General features: G+C 37.9%; 1 protein-coding gene across 3 annotated transcripts; it reads left to right on the top strand.

The window, feature by feature from the left end:
- The first annotated feature begins 64 nt into the window (after positions 1-64).
- Positions 65-16559, top strand: LOC124154186 (2-aminoethylphosphonate--pyruvate transaminase-like). Of its 3 annotated transcripts, XM_046527750.1 has the most exons (9): positions 65-112; positions 203-380; positions 455-592; positions 822-922; positions 8456-8572; positions 10241-10529; positions 13306-13465; positions 15207-15367; positions 16287-16559. In XM_046527750.1, the coding sequence occupies exons 2-9, from the start codon at positions 365-367 to the stop codon at positions 16433-16435; spliced, it is 1131 nt and encodes a 376-aa protein (XP_046383706.1). In that variant the 5' UTR covers positions 65-112; positions 203-364; the 3' UTR covers positions 16436-16559. The 3 variants fall into 3 exon arrangements, with proteins under 3 accessions (XP_046383706.1, XP_046383705.1, XP_046383707.1); XM_046527749.1 differs by lacking the exon at positions 65-112 and having other exon boundaries at positions 193-380; XM_046527751.1 differs by lacking the exons at positions 65-112; positions 203-380; positions 455-592 and adding an exon at positions 8163-8346 and having other exon boundaries at positions 824-922.
- Positions 16560-21740: the final 5181 nt, after the last annotated feature.

Raw genomic sequence — 21740 nt, forward strand, 5'->3', positions numbered from 1 at the left:
CGATTCTTTACGTAGCGATCGACTGTGATGATGCTTCGATAATCGATACAATGGTTCACTTTTTAAATGACAGTAGCCGACTGATTGTGGAAATAACACTTTTATTCTTCTTGTAACGTCCTTAAAATTTTATTTTGTTGTTATACAGGGAATTCAAACGTAAAAATTTCATTATTTGGTGGATTTTATCTTATTATTGAAGGAATAATTCACCATGGAGGTACTTGCTCGGCTGCGTGACCCTAGATTGCGTAATGCCGATTAAAAAAATAATTTAAAGATAATATGACCTTTGACTGGTGAATGAGGGAGGCTCTTATGGCCTAGGAATTTTGTAAAAGTTGTCATTCTAGAGCCAAACATCATGGAAAATTTCCAGGGTGAGTATCAGTGATTGATCATATTATTTTTTGGGTGAGCTTCATGCACTATTGATGTCTTTCATTTGGAACAGAGAAAAAACTCTTTACACCGGGACCCTTGGGCGTTAGCAGCGATGTTAAGAAAGCAATGCAGCGAGATTTGGGTTCAAGAGACACTGAATTCATTGTAATCGTGAAAGAAGTACGTGAAGAAATTTTGAAAATAGCAGGTAATGTTGAAAAAGAACTTAAACATTGGGTAAAATCATTGAAATTACCTTACAGCATTGATGAATATAAATATAGCGGATACCCTTTCATTTTCTCAAAACTATGAAACTAAGTATATAATGGTTATCATTTAAATACTCATTTTTTGTGTTAGATTAAAACCAAACTAAAAAGTTTAAATCAAGCACAAACATTATTAATAAATTAGTTCCATTTAATCTTTATTAGAGGCTTCAGCAGAAATTTACACCACCATACTGCTGCAAGGAAGTGGCACTTATGCTGTTGAGTCAGTATTTCAGACCCTCCAACCTGCTGGCAATGGAAAAGTATGTATCATTTTGGCACAATTTTGTTATTGAAGATATGGTGTGCCTTTTGTCAGACAATTGATGCAATCAGGCTACTGTATGCAGAAATCCAAATTGTATGACAAAAGTGTTCTTGTAATTTTCCATTGTTTTGAACTGTGATGTCGCAACCCCTTTTTTTAATCTCTAACAATAATAGACCTCTATACTCTCTGGAGCTTTATTCTCTCTCCAGCCTCCAATATGGCTCTCTTCATAACAATCCCTTATGTACACCCCGATCACCATAGTGCCCTCAACTCCCAAAACAGCAATATAAACATAAACATACATACAAACAAAAATACAATTAAAAAATAAATGCATAAAACTAAAAAACAGTAGGATCATCATCCAACATTAAGGACGCGACGTTACAGTCTTGCCCCCTCCCTCTAGACGAGTATAGGACGTGACAAGTCACGACCTTACTCACCAGGTTAGTATCCCAGTCGGCAAGGAGTACCAGGCTCCGTATCGGATACTCAGTGGCAACTATTTAATACTTCTGCTTATCGCATCAGCATTCGCATTCATTTTGCCTTTCCGGTGTTCGATTTCAAAGTTATAATTTTGCAATATTAGAGCCCACCTCATCACTCGGGGATTTGAGAGTGCAGCAGTCTGTAGCCACACTAAAGGATTGTGATCCGTCTGAATTCGGAACTTTCTTTTTCCATCCAAGTAACAGTGCAGTTTCTTGATCCCCCAAACCAATGCTAGGCATTCCTTTTCAGTGGTCCTATGTCTTTTCTGTCTCATTTAACTTTTTGCTAAGGAATAAAACAGGGTGCTCCTCTTCATCTGATCCCACCTGGGAAAGAACAATGCCTAAACCATTCTCGGATATATCCGTCTGTACGAGGAATTCTTGTTCAAAATCAGGGGCTTTTAACACGGGCTGAGCAGTTAAAGCTTCTTTCAATTTATGGAATGCCGTATTTGCTTCCTCATTCCATTCTATTTACTCTTCCACATATTCTTCCCTTTGTCAGATTTGTAATAGGTGCGGCTAAATCCGCAAATGATCTGATATATTTCCTGTAGTAGTTACACAGTCCCATAAATGCTCATACTTCTGTTTTGGTCGTCGGAGTAGCATATTCCTTAATAGCCATGATTTTTACTTCTGCAGGCCTTAATTCACCTCGGCCTATTTCATGACCAAGGTACTTAACTTTCCTTTGTGCGAACTTACACTTTGTTGGTTTCAATGTCAATCCTGCAGCTTGAATTTTCTGGAAAATTGAACGTAAATGATGTAAATGTTCCTCAAACATGTTTGAGAATATGGCAATATCATCCAAATACGGTAGCGCGAATCGATCGTATCCTCTCAATAGTTTTGACATCAACAGGCTGAAACAATATGGCAAAACAATTCTTAAGTCCAAATGGCATCCGCAGAGGACGAAAAATACCGAAGGGAGTGACAAAAGCAGCATATCTCTGAGCCCTTTTTGTCATTTTAATTTGTCAGTATCCTTTAGATAGGTCAATCACCGTAATATATTTCGCATTTGCTACTGTCTCTATCCTTTGATCAATGTTGGCAATTGGATAATATTCTGTCCTAATATTTTTATTTAAGCGTCAGTAGTCTACGCAGGGTCTTGGATCTCGTTGAGGCGATTCTACCAAAATCATAGGTGAAGCATAATCTGATTCTGCTTCTTCCACTATACCCAGCTCCATCATTTTCCTCACCTCTTCTTGCAATATTTGGGTTTGCCGGGGGGACGTCCGATATGGCCTTTGTCTCACCGGCTCACTGTTTTCTAGCACGATATCATGGACTACTACATCCGTCACCCCTGGCGTAGCGGAAAAAATATTACAGAATTCTTGCACCAGGTTTTTAAGTTTCCCCTTTTCCTCTTCCGTTAGGTGTTCTTATATGTGAATATCTTCACTAAGGGATTTTCCTTCACCGGAAGCTACAGCGGATATTTCCATGCCGATCTCTTCTGGTTCTTCCATCATTTTTCCATCAAGATAGTTAACTTGTTCCTCACGCTGATAATATTTCTTTAAGAGATTTATGTGGAATACCTGCATACGATCTCCTTTCTCTGGAAGTTTTACAATATAATTCGTATCCGAAAGCTTTTTTTCGACTATCCCAGGTCCATTCCAGCACATTGCTAATTTATTTGTCTTAAGCGGTGTCAGTATTAATACTAGATCTCCTGGCTGGAAACTTCGTTGGACTGCGCGCTTGTCATACCAAGTCTTCCTTTTCGCTCCTGCCATTCCTTGTTGATCTATGGCCATCTTCATGCTATTGTGGATACGATTAATAATTCGCAAGACGTACTCCACTACCGGCGTTTGAGTCTCCGCTGTGTCACCCATTTTCCACTTTTCATATGATAAAGTCAAAGGCATTCATAAGTTTCTTCCATGTACTATCTCAGCGGGAGAAAACCCTAAGCTTTCGTTTACCGATGTTCTGATGGCGAAAAGCATCGCCGGGATTGCCTTTTCCCATTGTGTCTTCTCAACACAACTATTGCACTGTATTCTTATTATCTTCTTCATGGTACGGTGTAACCTTTCTACTGGGTTAGACTGAGGGTGGTACACAGAACTATGAACCACATGTATCCCAAGTCTATGCAAGAATTCATTTGTTAATGCACTCACAAAATACGACCCGTTATCACACTGAATCTCTTTAGGAAATCCAATTCGACTAAACAAGTCTAAAAAAGCATCAATGATCGTTATCGATGAAATCTTCTTGAGAAGTATGGCCTCGGGGTATCGGCTAGCCTTACAAATTGCTGTAAAAATGTATCTATGTCCATTTTCTGACTCCGGCCAAGGGCCACAAATATCTACGTTTATCCTAGAAAACACTTCTTCTATTACCGGTACTATCTTCTTCGGACTCTTCTTCATATCCCTGCCTTTCCCAACTCTTTGACATAGATCACAGGTTCTCACATAATTCTCCATGTCTTTATAACACCCGGGCCAATAGAAATATCGTAAAAATTGCTCCTTGGTTTTTGAGACTCCCAAATGTGAAACTGTTCACTCGTGACAGGTTGACAATAGATCTTGTCAATATTTCCTAGGCACCACAATCAATTCTTTTTGCTCCTTCAACAGATCGTACTTTTTCACTAATAGTAAGCCATATCTTACCACGCACTCTTCTCCTTCTGAAGTCTGAAGTCCTGCTTTTTCTCTTAATTTCTGAATATCCGGATCTTGTCTCATTTCTTTGCGAAACTCTTCTGCTCCCACACCCATCAATCTTAAAATTTCAGGCCCTTTAGTATCCTGTTCTTCAATCGCATCTTCCTCTTCCTCTGTTGGTCCAGTCTCATCCGTAAATTGCTCTTCTTCTTCAATCTCTTGTCTCACTTTTGTAGCTCTAGTCGTAACGGCGTATAATATTTCTGGCTGAGGATCTTGCGTCCTCTGTCGCTCAATGAGCTCTGCAGTTTTGTTTCCTAAAATGTAGTACCCTCTATCTAAGGAACTTCTTACTACTGCAGCCTTAGAGAATACACGCCCAAAATCTCCCACAACTTCTACTTCCGCCACAGGTAAACATACCGATTCCTCTTGCAACGGTGTCCTCACTCTAACGTATTCTCCAGTGTACATTTCAGGCTTTACATATGTACTTGCGACAATATCTATGGATGCGCCAGTATCACGTAAAATGTTTAGGCCATGCCCATTGACATATCCATTGGACATATAAGGGAAAAGTCCGCTTGAAGTATCTTCCCTTTTGACGGTGTCAATATTCTCAACACGGCACATATCCTCTCGTCCATTCATTACTTCCTTTTCATCTTGTTCCTCTCTCTTCTCAACCGTAAAGTTGTCCTCTTGGGCGATTTTCTCCACACAATTTACGCTAGCAGTCTTCCCATTTCTTTCTCTGACTTTCGGACAGCTAGCCTGAAAATGATACGGAGAATTGCATATATAACAAGTCCTCCTCGCTCGTTTTTCGTATTCCTTATGGATTGGATCTTTCATGTTATTTGACCCCCAGTTTTGCATATGGGAATTATTAGTTTGACGGAAGGGAAAATTCGGTCCTAAGCCACGGGTAGATGCTGAATGTTCACTATTATTCTCTTTGACGGAATTACTTACTTTATAATTTGCCGACTTACTAGTTCCTGTATTTTGCCTAATTCCTCTATCTCCATGCCTCTCTTCATGAACGGTGATATATTCTTCTACCAACGTGGTTACTTCGTCCGTAGACTTCAGCTTGGCCCATCTATCAATGAAATGATCCTTGATTTCGTACGGAACTCTCCTTTTTAATTGCTCGCAAATTATCAGATCCTTTAATTCTTCATATTCCTTCACCCCGTGACCCTCTAACCAACCTTCGCAATATGTTCTCATACGGTACGCAAACTCCTTCCACGTTAAATTTACTGGCTTCTGACTATTCATAAAAAGCTGTCGAAGTTTCTCCGTACCTAATTTATGTTTCGCCAATATTATTTTCTTTACATGATAATAATCATGTCGCAATTCACTCGGTTCCCTAGCTAATACTTCGACCATTTCCCGGGGTAACAAGGCAATCAAATGAGTTACCCACTGCTCAGGATCTAATCCAATTATTCCTGCTTGACCCTCGAATAAATTTAAAAACAATTGGGCATCGGTGTCCTGCGGCACAAACTTGGGCATCACCTTATGCAACTCAATTTTTGGCGCTACCCTTCCGGAAGTAGATGATTCTCCTTCCAAACCTACTATTCTAGCAGGATTTCTTAATTTTTCCATCTCTAGTTCTATTTCCAGCCTCCTCATCTCCCTTTCCGATCGTTTATCATCCATTTCTGCTAGCAAGCGTCTTTCCTCCGCTTCTCCTTGCAGACGTCTTTCCTCCGCTTCTGCTTGCAGACGTTCCGCTTCTGTTTGCAGACGTTCCGCTTCTGTTTGCAGTCATTTTTCCTCCCCTTCTGCTTGCAGACGTTTTTCCTCCGCTTCTCTTTCCCGGTAAGCTTCCAGCATATTCTGAACCAAGGCCTCGTCATACTCAGGTGATTCCACAATCTTCTTTTTTAAGTGGATGATTTTATCTGCAGCGTTCACCGTAGCCCCTAATTCTTCAGCCAAATATCTTAATACTTCCTTCTTAGCTTTCCCTAAGATTGCCATTTTAAATTTTTACCTGCTAAAAAAAAAACCTTTGCCACCGAATTACCGACACAAAACCCGGCACTCACCTTTCTCGTTGGCCGCAATATTCCGCAGAAGAGTAGTTCGCCACGATGATTCCGGAATCCGCTGCCCGTCTAATCTTGGGAACACGCCAAATCTGCGTCCGTCCGTTTCTGTAGTCCACCGTTTCTGTAGTCCACTGTTTTGGTACACCGCCAGTTGTAGATCTCAGCGATTCTGGATCTCGCCGCTGCCACCAAAATTTCAACCTCTGTGATGTCGCAACCCCTTTTTTTAATCTCTAACAATAATAGACCTCTATACTCTCTGGAGCTTTATTCTCTCTCCAGCCTCCAATATGGCTCTCTTCATAACAATCCCTTATTTACACTCCGATCACCATAGCGCCCTCAACTCCCTAAACAGCAATATAAAAATAAACATGCATACAAACAAAAATACAATTAAAAAATAAATGCATAAAACTCAAAAACAGTAGGATCATCATCCAACATCAAAGACGTGACGTTACAGAACCAATTTATGGAACGGGTAAAAAAAGAATGTGAAAGAGATGAAATAGATGAGACTGAAAAGATTATCTGATTGGAGCATTAAGTGGAGATCTGTCTTAAAGTTTTCCTTGTGAGTTATTGCCTACCCCCTGGTATCTCTATTAGTATTGAGCCATCCTCCCCAAGCAAAGATCTTAATCAGCCCCTCGGCAACAGTCACTCTCCCAACTCCACCCTGTCTACACCCATGAACTATAAAACTATAAACAGAAATTATTGAGCCATATGAAGTACTGGTCTCTAAAATTCATAGAAAATAGCTGGATTAGACCTTGTAGGTATGTAAGTTATCCATTGGTGATGTTTGGTTTGCAGCAGAAGCGTACGAACACCAAATGCGGGTATCCTTTTGCATCCGCTCCTGTACCTTAGATTCCAGTTTATAATTGTATTTTAACTGGGACAATCAAATCAGGGTTGATCAGTATAAATTCATAGGGGAGTATATCAATTGTTTAGGAAGCTCTAGAATTAGCCAAGCCTCTGATAGGTGTCGTTTTGCTTTTTTTCTATAGTATTTAAACTCACTGTCAAAAATGAAGCTTCGGTTGCTCTGCATGATTGCTTCATATAAGGCCCATTGAGATGTGGTTAGGGCAAGTTGTGTATCAAGTAAATTTATATTTCTAGAGAATCAAGGCAAATAGTATTGCCTAGTCCATGAGGTTGGAATTATATGAACCAAAAGGGTTTTTGAGGAGAAAGTATTCATAAAAATGGGAGAGGGAGAGAATAATAGTACCTATTCAGTCATTGGCATTCAGTCATACAAAATTGATGGAGGTTGTACTTCAGGGAAATAATCAATAAAGATTGGAAGACTTTCAAAAGCTTGCATTAAAAAATATTGTTTTAAGTTTTGATGAAAATACCTTGCAAACCTATGCATACTACAAAAATGTGAAAAATTTATCCTATGTCACCATTTTCTTCCAGCCCCTACATTAATGCTATTGGTTCAGCTTTCATGCTTTATGGTCACAGGCTTGATATATTTTTTAAAACTTGAGAATAATCAGAAGAAGTGGTAAAAATTTGTAAATCATGTGTAAACACATTATAGCCTTGTTAAATTGCATGCAATGGGAAATCTTTGGATTTTTTTTCATTTTGGAATAGATTGCTCTGTGGGTTTTGTCTTTTTTGTAATACACTAGGAATTTTTATTCCAATTGACTAACGACAAAATAGCCCGTGCCAGTCTTTAGGGATATTAAAGCTCCTGACTCTCTCTGTTGTCACTTATGCGAGGTAGAGCACTCCATAACTCATGTGAGGTACGTATGTGGAAATGTTGATCCCTAGCTTAGATCTCTGTGAATAGGAATGAATTTTCATTTTTGTGAGTATTCAGTACTTATGCATATTAGAAATAAGTAAGAAAACTGCCTGTCGAAGTTAAGTTAGAAAAGTTTCATCTGTTGAACCAAATGGAAGAAATTACAAATGGCATGCCACCTTTTTCTGAGGTTTTTGTTATGTTGCAGGTTACTGAAGTAGTTACCATGCATGAAAATGGGTGAGAATGTCAGTGATGAGGTTTCATGAATGCATGAAGGAATTTTGGATTATAAGCCATGATAATAATTCATTTCATTTATTGATCATCATGATGTGCTGATGTCTTATCAAATGCTTGCATGCACTGGAGCTTGTAGGCTGTTATTTCAGGTATACTCTCTTTATTATATGATGATTTTAATGTAGCTTTACTAATGTTATATGTTTTATCAGCACCATTTATGTACCTGGCCTTGTAGATATTTAATATCTCTCATAGGTATTAATTATCAGCAATGGATCTTATGGAAATAGAATGAAAAAGATCTGTGAGATTGCCAAAATACCTGCAGTCACATTGCAATTCTCAGAGGAGTCGGAGATACAGCTTTCAGTGGTGAGTACAATTTTATTATTTCTTTGGCATATTTTATGGAAATAAATTTACTTTTCCTTCATGTGCACTGTTTATGATTGGATCTCATAGTCATTATTTTTCCTGCATGATATCTTGGCTTAAAAATGGTGCTTTCATATATGAGACATTTCAATATTAAAAGAATTGTTTGGCTACGTAATGCATAGATTGTCCTGTGTATATATTTTTTAATTGTTACATTTTTAAAGATACCCAAGTCAACTATAGTGCCATTAAATTTTAACTAACTTGTCTTGACTTGATTTAGCACTAATGTGGTTATAATGAAGAAAGTATTGCTGGCAGAACCTTACATTACTTACATTTATATCATAACTATTATATGACGTATCTTTGTGTGTAATCTGAATTTTTTCTTCCAGCAGCCAAGGGCCAACATGTGAGATTTTGGGAAGTTTTCAGGTCTAAATTGCAGCTTTCGGAAAAATAGCTCAGAAAACAAAGTTATTTTGAATTGTTGGCAGTTAATCATTTTAGCAGGGGTTGGTTTCGATGATTTTGGATTCATGATGGTGGGGTAGTGTTGGGGGGAAGACTTAACTTTCCTGGATTCACTGATGTCTTTGGATGGCCCTGATAATCTGATACTAGACCATTGCAAGAATATTGAATTTTAGTTTTCTTTTTAGAGTTGTCAGTGAACAAAATGCAAAAATGTTAACAATGGTTGAGAAAGAATGTACTCATAATTACAATGGAAAAAAGTTGCAGCCAGGACAGTGGCAGAATGAAGGCATGGGGTGGTATGTAGTGACCACCCTGTACCCTCTATTATTCCCAGAAAATAGGAATTTCATGTTAAGCATGCATATTTATTATTTTAGGATGCATTTTCTTTGTCCATTTTTTGGGTTCTCATGCTGCTTGATTGTTCCTAAAGCTGATAATAGAAGCCATTGAAGTCATGAAGTCCCCCATGCACTTAAACTGAGTGGGTGGATAAAACTTGTTATAATTGTGGGAATAAGCCCTAAGATCATAGACTAGCAATAAGCAAGTGCATAAAAAACATCACGCAGGCGCTCCTATGCATACCAGTTGAAATTTAATACCTGTAGCCTAATGCTGAGGAAGCTTTTTGGACAGGGGGCAAAAATATTGCCTCTCAAGCCAGTTTTACTGGGCAGAGCACCTTGAAAATTGTCTCTCATTATAGAAATTGCTGAAAACTATAGAATAATGAAATCATTTTCAAAATCAATATGCCATACTCATGCAATGCGTTATTGAAGGAAATATTCTTAATTTTGAGTTGTTCAGGTTTTTGCAGGATAGTCATCCAACAAATAAAGTCAACCATTCCCACCTGAAAAATGAGCTAAACTCGCTCCTATGGGTCTTTTCTTTTTTGCAACCTTGCTTTGGTAATCCACCCTGAAATTTATCCTAGATTCCATTCTCCCAGCTGGTACTCTAGTTTAAATTTTAACAAAACATTCACAATAATCATTGGGAACTGGTGACTAATCTTGGAAATCATGGGAGCTGCATAATGAAAAGAGACCCTCTAGGCAAAAGGATTTGACCTTTTCACTATAAAATTCTGATGCCAGCCCTGGTCCCTGCTATCAAGAAATTGCTCTTTTATAGATTATTTCAAGTTTTATCTGCTGTGTGGGTGTGTAGGTGGAGAGGGAGCTGAGATGTAATCCATCCTACCCCCTGGTGGCCATGGTGCACTGTGAGACAAGTAGCGGAATCATCAACCCAATCGAGAAGGTTGGTGCCCTGGTCAAATCAATGCTGCCAGGGGCCACCTTCTTTGTGGATGCCATGAGTAGCTTCGGAGCGATCCCCATCGACTTCGAGGCAGGCTGTGTGGATTTCCTGGTCACCTCTGCTAACAAGTGCCTCCAAGGAGTGCCGGGATTCGGAGTTGTCATAGCTAAGAAAAGTGTCCTGATGCAGTGCCAAGGTAAGTCAGTGGGTTGTCACTATTGGTTCCAATCATGCCCTGACAGAAGAATTGTTGGGGAGAAGACCACCTGATATAAGATATGTTAGATTTGCTGTGCAATCAATGCATTCAGGATGTAATATGATTGTTGATGAGGAGGGTAAAAACAGGACCTCTGCGTGATGTGATGACAGGGAAAGCTACACCAGCTAGGCTGCTGCCCTTTCGCCATTTGGGAGTGCCAAAAAGAAAAATTGAAAACAATGCTAATACAATAAAAAGCAAACTCCTATTTCCACTACTATAACCACTATGAGATCACGCTGAAAATGTTGAGAGTGCTGTGCACCTGTGCAACCACTGTGCAATGCACAGGTGGAAAATTTAAATCTTGGTATTGAATTTATAAAAGTATGATAAAGTGCTATTAGTGTCAAAGCTCTTGGAAATATTTTTTTTCAGTTTTCGAAGAAAGCGGACTTATATTATGCCCAGAACGTGCCAAAAAATGGGTACTTTTTCTCTTTTTGTCTAATACCTTTCGGAAAACAATACTCTTACTCCACCTAATATAAAATAAGATACATTGAGATGCAGACTGTCTTGAAAGACGGATGAGTTGTTTACTTTTAACTACAATCCTTCAAACTTGGGTATCTATACTTTTGAAATGGGTTGATTGCCTGTTATAGAATTGTTGGCAATCAATAGGCAACCCGCGCGTCGCCGGTGTCCCTAGGGTTGTCAATTACCCCTTCCAAGACTTGATCTTGGATCAGCCCTGCTGCTGTCCTCTGTGGAAAAAGCCAATAGACTTTAGTTTCAAATGCTATATCTTAATGTAAGTCATCGATTCTAATGAAATGAACTTTGGATTTGGAAAATGAATAATTAATTTCTATGTTTTACAATAGCATCAATGATTAATTACAGCATTAAAATATTTATATCCCGATTCTGATGAAAAAATGCATTAAAGGCTCGGGAGGCGGTAGCTTTGTTTAAATGTTAATTTCTCACAAAATTCTTATTGTATTGATTTTGCAGTCAGTATAATATAAAGTCAGAGCCTAATGAATAGAATTCGAGAAGCAGAAGTTCATAAGAATTAATTAAACGCAAAAATTTGCAGTGAAAAATAATTGAGTTAAAAGTTCTCGGCTTTCAATATTTCGAACTCGAATTTTTGAATGAAGTGAAATTGGTAAAATCTTCATAGGTTTACGGTGAAATTATTTTCTATGCCTGGGAGATTGAAGGTATTGATTCGTTAGAAATGCAGTGCCTATGATTAAGGAGCCCCCATCAAAAACTCATTTGATCAATTTACTCATGCTGATATGGATTTTACTTTAACTCCAGTATCTTGGGCTGATGTCCCACTTCCCCTTTTCTTAAGGGAGATCCTTATCATCACAGGTAATCTACCATTTAAAGAAGTCTGAATGGAAATCAACAACTAATTTTGCTAAAATGATCACACCTCTATAGTGAAGCGTATAAGGTCACTGTTTTTTGGTTTCACCTATTGTAAAGGCCTGGACACATGAAAAATGGACTCTCACGAGTTCATGGTATGAATTACATCAGAGTGAATGGTTTTCATAGAATGGAACTTTTACGAATGTATGAACCAAATGAAAACGATTTTAATTTTCTGTCCATAAAGTCGCAAAAGTTGGGTGTTTATATGGTGAATTTTCAATTCAATTTTGCTCTCAGTACATATCTGTATTACTATTCCACAAATAAAATTTTGTGGTAAATCATAATTTTTTTTTATAAATATTAAGGCATTAAAGTTTTCTCCCACATGGTTTTCCGGTTCCCTATTCGGCAGATTCATAAAATAAAGACAGTTTCACTCTCTTTAAGTGAAATCTACTTCAGGTGACGTTAAAAAGTCTATGTTGAGTAATTTTACTATTGCAAGTATCCGTCTGTGGCTACTATATAGTTTTCATGAACATGACAGAGAACATGACAGATTTTTCTCCCATAAAGGCCGAGTTGTGCAATAAGTTTATGTATACCAATCAATATGTCAATACTGAGAGGAGAATTGAGTACAAATTAACTATTCTATACCAAATTGATCGTTTGAAGGCGTAACTTGGTGAAAGCGATTCATAATTAACATTAAAAAAGAAGAACTTTGTGCTTTCACATTAATGTTTATTCACGACCATGGTTTCAACGTTAGGCGTCATCATCAGGTGAACTCTACAGAGGTTCATCACTTCCTTTTATACCAGGCTAGGAGGGGTAGGGAGGAAGGTAGCTGGGTTGAACGGATTGGTCAACAGAGAAGAGGGAGGGGGAAAGAACTTGGTCATATGGTTTGAAAGAAGTTAGGGGGAGGAGGCTCCCTTAGGGAGGGCATGGCAGGTGGAGGGGGGATGGTTCAGGTGAGAGAGAGGCCTAAGAGTTCGTCATGTCATTAGCCCAGGAATACGTTGAAACCATGGTCGTGAATAAATATTAATGTGAAAGCACAAAGTTCTTCTTTTTTAATGTTATTCTAGACCATGCAATTGAAAGACCTACATGGTTAGTTCGGCCGATGTAAAAACCTTTTTATTGTATCCGATTTGTATAAGTAAACTTGGGAAATCTTGGAATTATAATTACTCTTCTCATGGGAAATAAAGGAGTAAAACTTTGTCAGGTTCTATATTAATAGTGAACCTGACAAAGTTTTACTCCTTTATTTCCAATATGGAGAGGTTTCACAAAGTCAAGCCTGAAGTTCTCGGTTATACTTCTCATGTTGAACTTTGTGGTGTGAGGGCAGGACGGTCGCGGAGCCTGAGTCTGGACCTGGTGGATCAGCTGGAGGGCCTCGAGGGTAATGGGCAGTTCCGCTTCACACCACCCACACACGCACTGCTCGCCCTGCGGAAGGCGCTCTGGGAACTTGCGGCCGAAGGTGGCGTCTGCGGACGAAGAGAGAGGTGGGGGTCTAGACTAGCTCTGAATACGATGGTACAACTTGGCCACTCTTCTAGAACCTCTGGGCATTTTATTGCATCTTGAATGTCTGGGAATATAAATAATAAGTCTTGAAAATCATTGTTGTTGTTTGAAAAAGTGAATTGAGATGGTATGGTACTCACAGAAGGCAATCAACTTCAGAGGTAATTTGCATAGAGAGGTAAGGAGAGGGAGGAAAGGGTCGAGATAACCCACCGTCGGCATTATCCTGTTCTTAACGAAAATTGCCTAGAAGACCACAGTACCTCAGAGGTCATTCAGTCAATTCATAATCAGCCATATAGAAGACTAAATTTATAGGGGGACGACTTCAGCACTCTGTGGAAACCCACGCGAAAAAATCCTACTCACGCCCAACATGGGCCTTTATTCCTCCTGCCTGTGACGTAAGAATTATTAAAATCATATCTTTTTTCCCAAACCGTATATCCTACCTCAGTTCTGTAAGAAGGCGATTACCTTTCACCTCATCTATGAATTGTTCTCTCCTTCCCTCTTCTCCACTCACCCATCATTCTTCTCTCCATCATAGTTTCCTGCATCCCTCTCCCATAAATACTCGATTCATCCTCGGTCTCATTTTTATTTCATCTAAAAGTTCATTGTTCTTGGTTCCCATTGTCAATTCTCCTTCTCTTACATGCCGAACTCTCAAAGCTATCAAACTAAATCTCATCCTCTTTCTAAATCGTTCATTTTTCACACCCCCACACAATGCTTGGCTACAGATTCTTTGCTAGACTTTTCTTTCATTTTTGCGCTGCAAAAATCTCATCTCTTCTTTCCTAATAGTGCAGACCCCCTTTCCCATTATAATTCTATTAATTTTTTTCCGTACTGCTGTATTTTGCTATGGGAATAAATTTTCTAACCAATATATTGGAAAATAGTATACATATTTAGATAAAGAATTCATGCAAGCAGGGAATGGCACTCCTGTTTTTGGGTTTTTGGCTCTACGCATCTATTAGGTGGTATTCTCATTAAAATAAATTTCACTGTTTTGTAGTGAAATATATTTCAGGTGATGTCAAAAAGTCTCTGTTGTGTAATTTTACTCTTGCATTTATCCGTTAGTCTGTACTGTCGAAAATGTATATACAGTAAATTCGAGTCACGTTAAACGCCCCATGGTCTAACCCAATGTTCACAGTGATAACTAGTTTTTGCATTAGTGGTGAGCATAGAAAAATACATGTGATTGAAAATGTTGTCATTGACTAAAAACATTTTTGACTGAAATCGATTTCTAGAATAAGAGGCGTCATTACTTTATCCAGCCAACTTAAAAAGTGCTACTGCATATCACTTGTTTACATAATTAAGAAGGTGAAATCCTTACAACAACCTACATGATTCTAACACATACCTAAATATACCATAAGAATAGCGCAGGAATAAATTGAAAGAAATATGCCATTTTCCAGAAAAACACCCTAGTACGCCTCTATGTATTTCAGAATCGTTGGCTCATGAGCATCCATCTACCGTGGAGCCTAGTAAGCCTCACTACCTATCATTGCCATAAATGATACCATCTCTTCTTCTATAGTTCTGGAATCTATATTGCCAGTATGATTTTATAAAAAAAATCATTGGGCGAAGGGGAGAAAATTTTACCTAGACCAGATAGTTCTAAATTTTAATACAGTCGGTAATATTTTGTTATGCCAGGATTATTTTGTCGCTTTCCAATTTCAGGTATAGGAAAAACAGCGTCATTATCCAGGAGGGAATGCGGGCACTTGGCTTCAAAACATTGCTGCCGCATCAGAAATTGAGCATCATCATCACATCTTTCCTCTATCCCAAGCACCCAAATTTTAAGTTCGAGGAGTTTTACCAGATGCTGAGTAACCAAGGTCAGTAAGATTCGTTTGTGACTATCAGCTATTCAATTTATTTTACTTGATATTTATTTAAGCTTAATTTTTAACATGCATTATGTACTGCAGTTGTGTTTTCCGAGCTTCCACCACGTTATTTGATGTCTGATGACGACAGTTTTGCCAGAAATCCCACTAGCATCTTCAGGTTGGACATTAAACAACCCATTGGAAGCCCAAAAGACATGATCATACCAATTACTCAACGTGGAAGCCTTCACTAGAAATGTATTAGTGTCCTTTATTTAGGGCATATGATATACCAAAATCTAAAGAGAAGCGAACAAGATATGCATGCGATATTGCTCTTTATAATCTTAGAATCCTAATGCAACACAGATTCTTCGGGAAGATAAATTATGCTGCTAATTCTAAGCCTGCACGAGAGTAGTCCTCAACGAATGTTTCCCTCAGTCATTTAAAGCCCATTTGAAGTGATACTTCCGTGGAAAGGCGGAATGTTGTCCCTAGCATGATATCTTACCAGCATTGTGTTCTATAGAAATAAAATGTTGGCTAGCAAGAGTGATACCCATCCATGATTTTCGATGAGTCACCTATTTTCGCTACTGGTGTGGTACTGGATAGTTGCTGGCTCCTAAAAGCTAGTTGTCGAGCTGTCAAGTTTGCTTTCTAATACTGGTATACTATCTTCGCATCTCAGCCTCTTCATTATCTCAGCCTCAAACTTGTCGCTGATTTTCAATTATTTTAAAAACAATTTTTTGGTCGCACGATGCTCGATATCTCTTGCACAACTGAAAGTATTTCAATCAAGCATGGTGTCTTTCTTTTAGTAGATCGAAAGTGGATAGAGGATATGTCAAATGATAATATTTTATGGAAATGCATATTTTGAAATTTTGTCTAATTACCTTGCTTTCATTTTTTGCAGGTCAACTCATATATCCTGGAAAAGTGACGAAATCGGACAGCTTTCGGATCGGTAGCATTGGAGACCTATTTCCCCGAGATATGGAGCACCTCTTGAAATGCATTGAGAAAACTCTCTTGAAGATGAAAATACCCATACCTGTAGAATAATCATTTCTGTGAAATGAAGAAGCATTTTTCCCTGAAAATTTTAATTTTTGGGGAAAATTTGTAGGATAATCACTGGGGTACTTGCATCTCTCAGAATTCTCAAATAAAAAATCTTGCCAGTTTATTTGGGTAGAATCCCAAGAATCATTTAAGTTATGATACAAAAAGGAAATTTTCAAATAAAATAGTGCCTCATGACTGATGGAGGAACACATTTTTACATCCAGAAAAATATTACATCAATCCTAGATAGTCCTGCTAAAGTTCCACGTATAATAACTTGGTATCTAGGTTATAGAAATTCTCAGAATTACTTGCTCTTTTGAAGAATGATCTCCTTCCTCCTCTCTGAATTAGCAGGATAATGTTTTTAACCAGGTTAGCTGATATATGGTGGCCAACGTTTAGAGGTCCGAATAGTTCCTCGTTGTCAAGATAAATAAAGGACCTGCAAAAGTCATTTGTACTAGGATGACGAGGAACGCATCGCACTTCCAGACTTACAATATCATGGGCCAAATCCATCAGTTGGAAATTTTCCAATGGATATCCTATTGCCCTTGGGTTTAGGTTTTGAATCTTGATAAGGGAAGGCGTATATAACTGTCTGATAGCGACTGAAGCACTCAAGGGCATCAAGCTCATAGCCAGCTGGGGTGCATGGGGCTTGACTCCAGGACTTGTTTCCTTGACGGCGACTGCTTTTTTAATTCTTATCATGCTACATATATGTAATTCAAGCACTGATTGTCTAGAAACGAGATAGCTTGTTTTATGTATGTGTGTGGTTAGTCATTGCTGTATTTATTATTTATCCTCGATGATTTTTGGGCATTCATAGAACAATCATGGAGGGGACAGTCTGATTAATTGCCTCTCAAAAAGGTGAGAATCGAACTTAACCCTATTTTTATTAGTATATTAATTTTAGAAAAATTAGGGGAAAGATAACATTTCGAACCCAACTTGCAATTAGTTTAACCCTTCGATGCTGGTGAACCGCCCTACGCTCCCACCCTCCGAAGTAAACTTTGGAAGGGACCTGTGCCCGTCCGTCAAATAGGATGCCAAGATAGAGTCCCACTTGCCTACTTTCAGGGCATTTTTTTGCCCTTCAACCTCATGTGTCATTCTAGTCATGCAATCAAGGGCACTGCATAGAGGAGGCCCAATTCCATCTCACAGAAGACTGATTTCTGTTGCCACTTCGGTCGCATTTTAATCAGTTTTCAAAAATATCCGCGGCACGGTGATGAGTGCAATAAAATCTACTTTTTTTCCAATATTTTGCAGTATACTTATTGTATGTAATGGCGAGGAATAGCATTGAAATTTTATGAATTTGTTATATCATTTCATCATGCATATAAATTTAGATTATCACCTCTAATCACACCTTATTTCCCTGCGAAACTTGGATCACTTTGTTCGTCAGTGATGCAAGTGGCAATTTCTGTGAATCCATTTTAATACGTGGTGGTTGACGAAAAATTGATAGGCCAACTTGAGGACCCTCTTTTGTAGTATTTGTGCATGGAATTATGCTTTAACACTGAGTTGTTTGATGTGGATTTTATCTTCAGAACACTATGGGCATGCACAAGGTGTTCTGGATTTGACTGCACTGCTAGAAGACTCCGCTGTAGACGCTTTCCGTAATTGCCTTCATCCAAGCTTAGCAAGGGATGTATCGTCCTTTTTGATAGAATATTTGGCAGTAATTAAGGAATGGTAAATCTATACTTATATCTAACGAATTTTTGGTTATGCACTTATTGCAAAAAAAAATTTGAAATTGAGAAAATTAAGTAGGACACCTTGGAAGAGGGAAAAGAACTGTCTTTAAAAACATTTGTGAAAGAAGTAGGTATGTACAGACATAACCAAGGGGAACCTCAAGGTTTACATAAATGTATTTGGTGTCAATGTAGGGTCAATTTTAAATTTGATATATTTCGGACTGATGTAAGGCTAGTTTTTTGTACATATTCTTTAGAAAGAAAAATTTGATTTGCAAACAAAGTAAATTCAGTTAAATACACCACCCGTGCGCGTGACTGCGTATAAAGTCACTTGTTTCCTGCAGTGCTTGAAAGTAAATTCACTGATGTTTAACTGCACAGTAGTTTGGTAAAGAAGTGACAGAAAAATGTCTAAATCCTTGCGTGACAGATATCTTTTGCCATGTCCCATTGGCGTGCCCCCTTGATGGCTCTGCTTTGGCCTAGTAGTCCCATGTAAACTGCTTCATCGATGGAATGGAAAATGACGCCAAATACTAATTACCATTGGCTCTGTCCATGGTCCGGGTCCGTCAACAAAATAGCAGGGGAACATTTCGGCCGCAGGCAGACGGTAGCCTAATATATTAGGCTACCGTCTGCAGAAGTCTCTCTGCAAAAGCAGCTGCTGAAACTGTATGAAGCTATAGCTTCATACAATTTTATCAGTTACCTAGGTAACTTTAAAATTATTTTCGATTAAATCCATTGTCCATGAAAAAAATTGTTTACGCATTGTAAAAAATCCAATTTTACGCTTCAAATGCCTCCAATGTTCGTTTAACTTGGTCGGAATATTCCTCCCTATTGGTATTAATACCACCTTCATGATTAATACATTACTACCTTATCCCTTGCCCTCAAGGAAGCCAGAAATTATTGCAAGGAAAATCTTGATTAGGCTCCGGAAAATTGGGAAAAATACCAATTCTATAATACTCATTTTAAATTATTCTCACTTTTCGTCATTTGAAGTAATCGACGTGGAAATGCGTTTAGCACGCAAAATATCTTCTCAAAATATTTTTCATTCTGGGGGCAAAAGGAATGAATATACCCAAGTAACATTTTTGGTTGGCCCTCTGTTGGCAGATGGTGGGACACAGCGGTTGGCCCATGGTATGATTTGGCCACCTCGCCAACCGTATCCCAACCAACGATTCCCCAACGATGGGCCAACAGAGCATTACAGTCGGGCCTTCGTATTCCCAACCCAAGGCCAACAAATCTCCAACGATATACCGTTGGCCCTTTTACATTCTGCCATCCGTTTCCCAACAAAAGCTATATTTTACTGGCATTTCTCATTTTTATAGAATGAAAGTTAAATTAATTTACCTTCTCACTTGATACGATACCAGTAGATAGAATCTTTACCTTTAACTCCCTATAAATGAAAATGAAATTAAATACATAAACAATCAATGCTATTGGACAAAGTAAGGTTACAGTGGTTAAAAGTGGAAAACAAAAAATCAATATCAGTTCAGAAGGTCCCCAACTTTTATTTTCACAAATTAGGAGAATTTTTATTAGGACAAAATTAGGAAAATTTCAACAGCACCATTCCATATTACAATATGGCACACACAAAAACTGTCCATCTTCTTTGTAGGGCAACAAAACACACTTAGATAAAATCTGGGTGGACTGCAATTTGCATCCAGGTACTAATTTTTTTACTACAAATATACCAATGGTACCACTTCTAAGAGGTAATTCAAAGAAATCCTCCTTGTCACACTGCAAGATGTACACCCCTGAGTTATTTGATTCAATTGCCTTCAAAATTCCTATTCTCTGGTCTTCGGTAACGAAATTTTTAAGTTTAGTCCATTTTACTTAATTGGATCAGTTATAAATTAATTAATCCTACCACAATGCTATATTACTTATAGCATAGTGTTAGGATTAATCAAATATCCCCCAGAAAGCCACAAAACTCACCATTTTGAACCATTATTCTTAAAACTTTCCTGGAGGACGACCCCGCAACTCCTGCTTTCCCTGGCGGGTATGCAATACTCCCACACTCCTAAGTATTACTTGCGCCTAAAACCCCCCCCCCCTATTGGAAAATTCTTATAAGATAATTTCTTATCAGAAATTGGATATATTTCTTATAAGAAATATGTCCAATAATGTTCTTATAAGAAAATTTCTTATAAAATTTTTCTATAAGAAAATTTCTTACAACTATCAGTTACAAAATGTTATTAATAAGAAATTTTCTGATGGAAATATTTATTATAAATATCATATCAACATGCTTAAAACACTTGCGCAAACTTCTATAAAAAGCTACATAAGATTTACATCCCTATTGAGAGTACAAAGTTAGCATTATACCTAATTCAATCCAAATGTAGACTCCTATATCTGGTATACAGCAAACCTAATGATTTCCCATGAACCAAATGTAGATGTCTATCATTGGTGTACATCAAAAAGGACACTCAAGCTCTGCAAAGTTCACCTGACTGGCCAGACAAGGCGATATACCATAGAGGTCTTTCAGGGCATGGGTTCTGTATAGGGTTAACGTCCTCACATTCTAAAAGAAATTAAAATCAATGAAACCAACAATAGCCTAGAATGATGGACTGATAATTGAATACCACTTTGGCAATCACTACGCAATGAAAGATACAGGAATCGCAATATGGAATATGATTTAACCTGGAAAATTAAAGAAGCAAATGAAATAAAATTCAAGTTCGACTGGGGATAGGTACTTCAAGAAATTATATGGGAAGGAAAAGTAAAATTTGATAAATCAAATGCATTTGAGCAATGTTTATTTAAGATACCAGAGAGATGAGACCTCTACATGCAGATTTGGATAGATAATGAAAGAAATAAACAAAGCAAAATGGAATTTGATGCCATTTTGGAGAAAAGGATATGTAGAATATGGCTAACAATAAGTGCAAGATTTAGGGATATTAATAGGAATCACAGAAACACTGATTGAGTATAATAGTTGATGTATTTTCCATAAAATAATAACTGTGCAGATGTTATTTAGGTTTACTCATACAAATTCAATCTCATTCTCTTCAGAGAGGTCTAATAATCACTCACTTTGTCCATTGAAACACTGTTTTCATTAAAACTTCCACTGATACTAGATATGCCACAATCTGAAAAAAATATACATATATCGATCTATCTAAATTAATGATGAAAAGTTTAAAATTCCACGAAACTATCTGTTTAAGGTAACATGATTTTAGGAATGCCAGTTTTGTAAGACTTACCAAATGAGGTCAATGACTTATTTTTGTTAGAAGCACTCGACTTATTTTATTTAACTGCTATCACAAAGACATAGTGAATGATTAACATAAAGCAATATAAAAGCAATCCCTAACAACCAAACAAGTTTTGGATGTCCCAACGGTGGCCCAATGATAATCCATTTCGTAGGGCCATCGTTGGGGATTTCCGTTGGGCCAACAGCATAAACCGTTTCGTTGGGCCGACGAACAATATCTGCGTTGGGCCAACAGCGGAATTTGGTA

Source organism: Ischnura elegans, chromosome 2 (genome assembly GCF_921293095.1).
Source record: "Ischnura elegans chromosome 2, ioIscEleg1.1, whole genome shotgun sequence".
NCBI classification, from domain to species: Eukaryota; Metazoa; Arthropoda; class Insecta; order Odonata; family Coenagrionidae; genus Ischnura; species Ischnura elegans.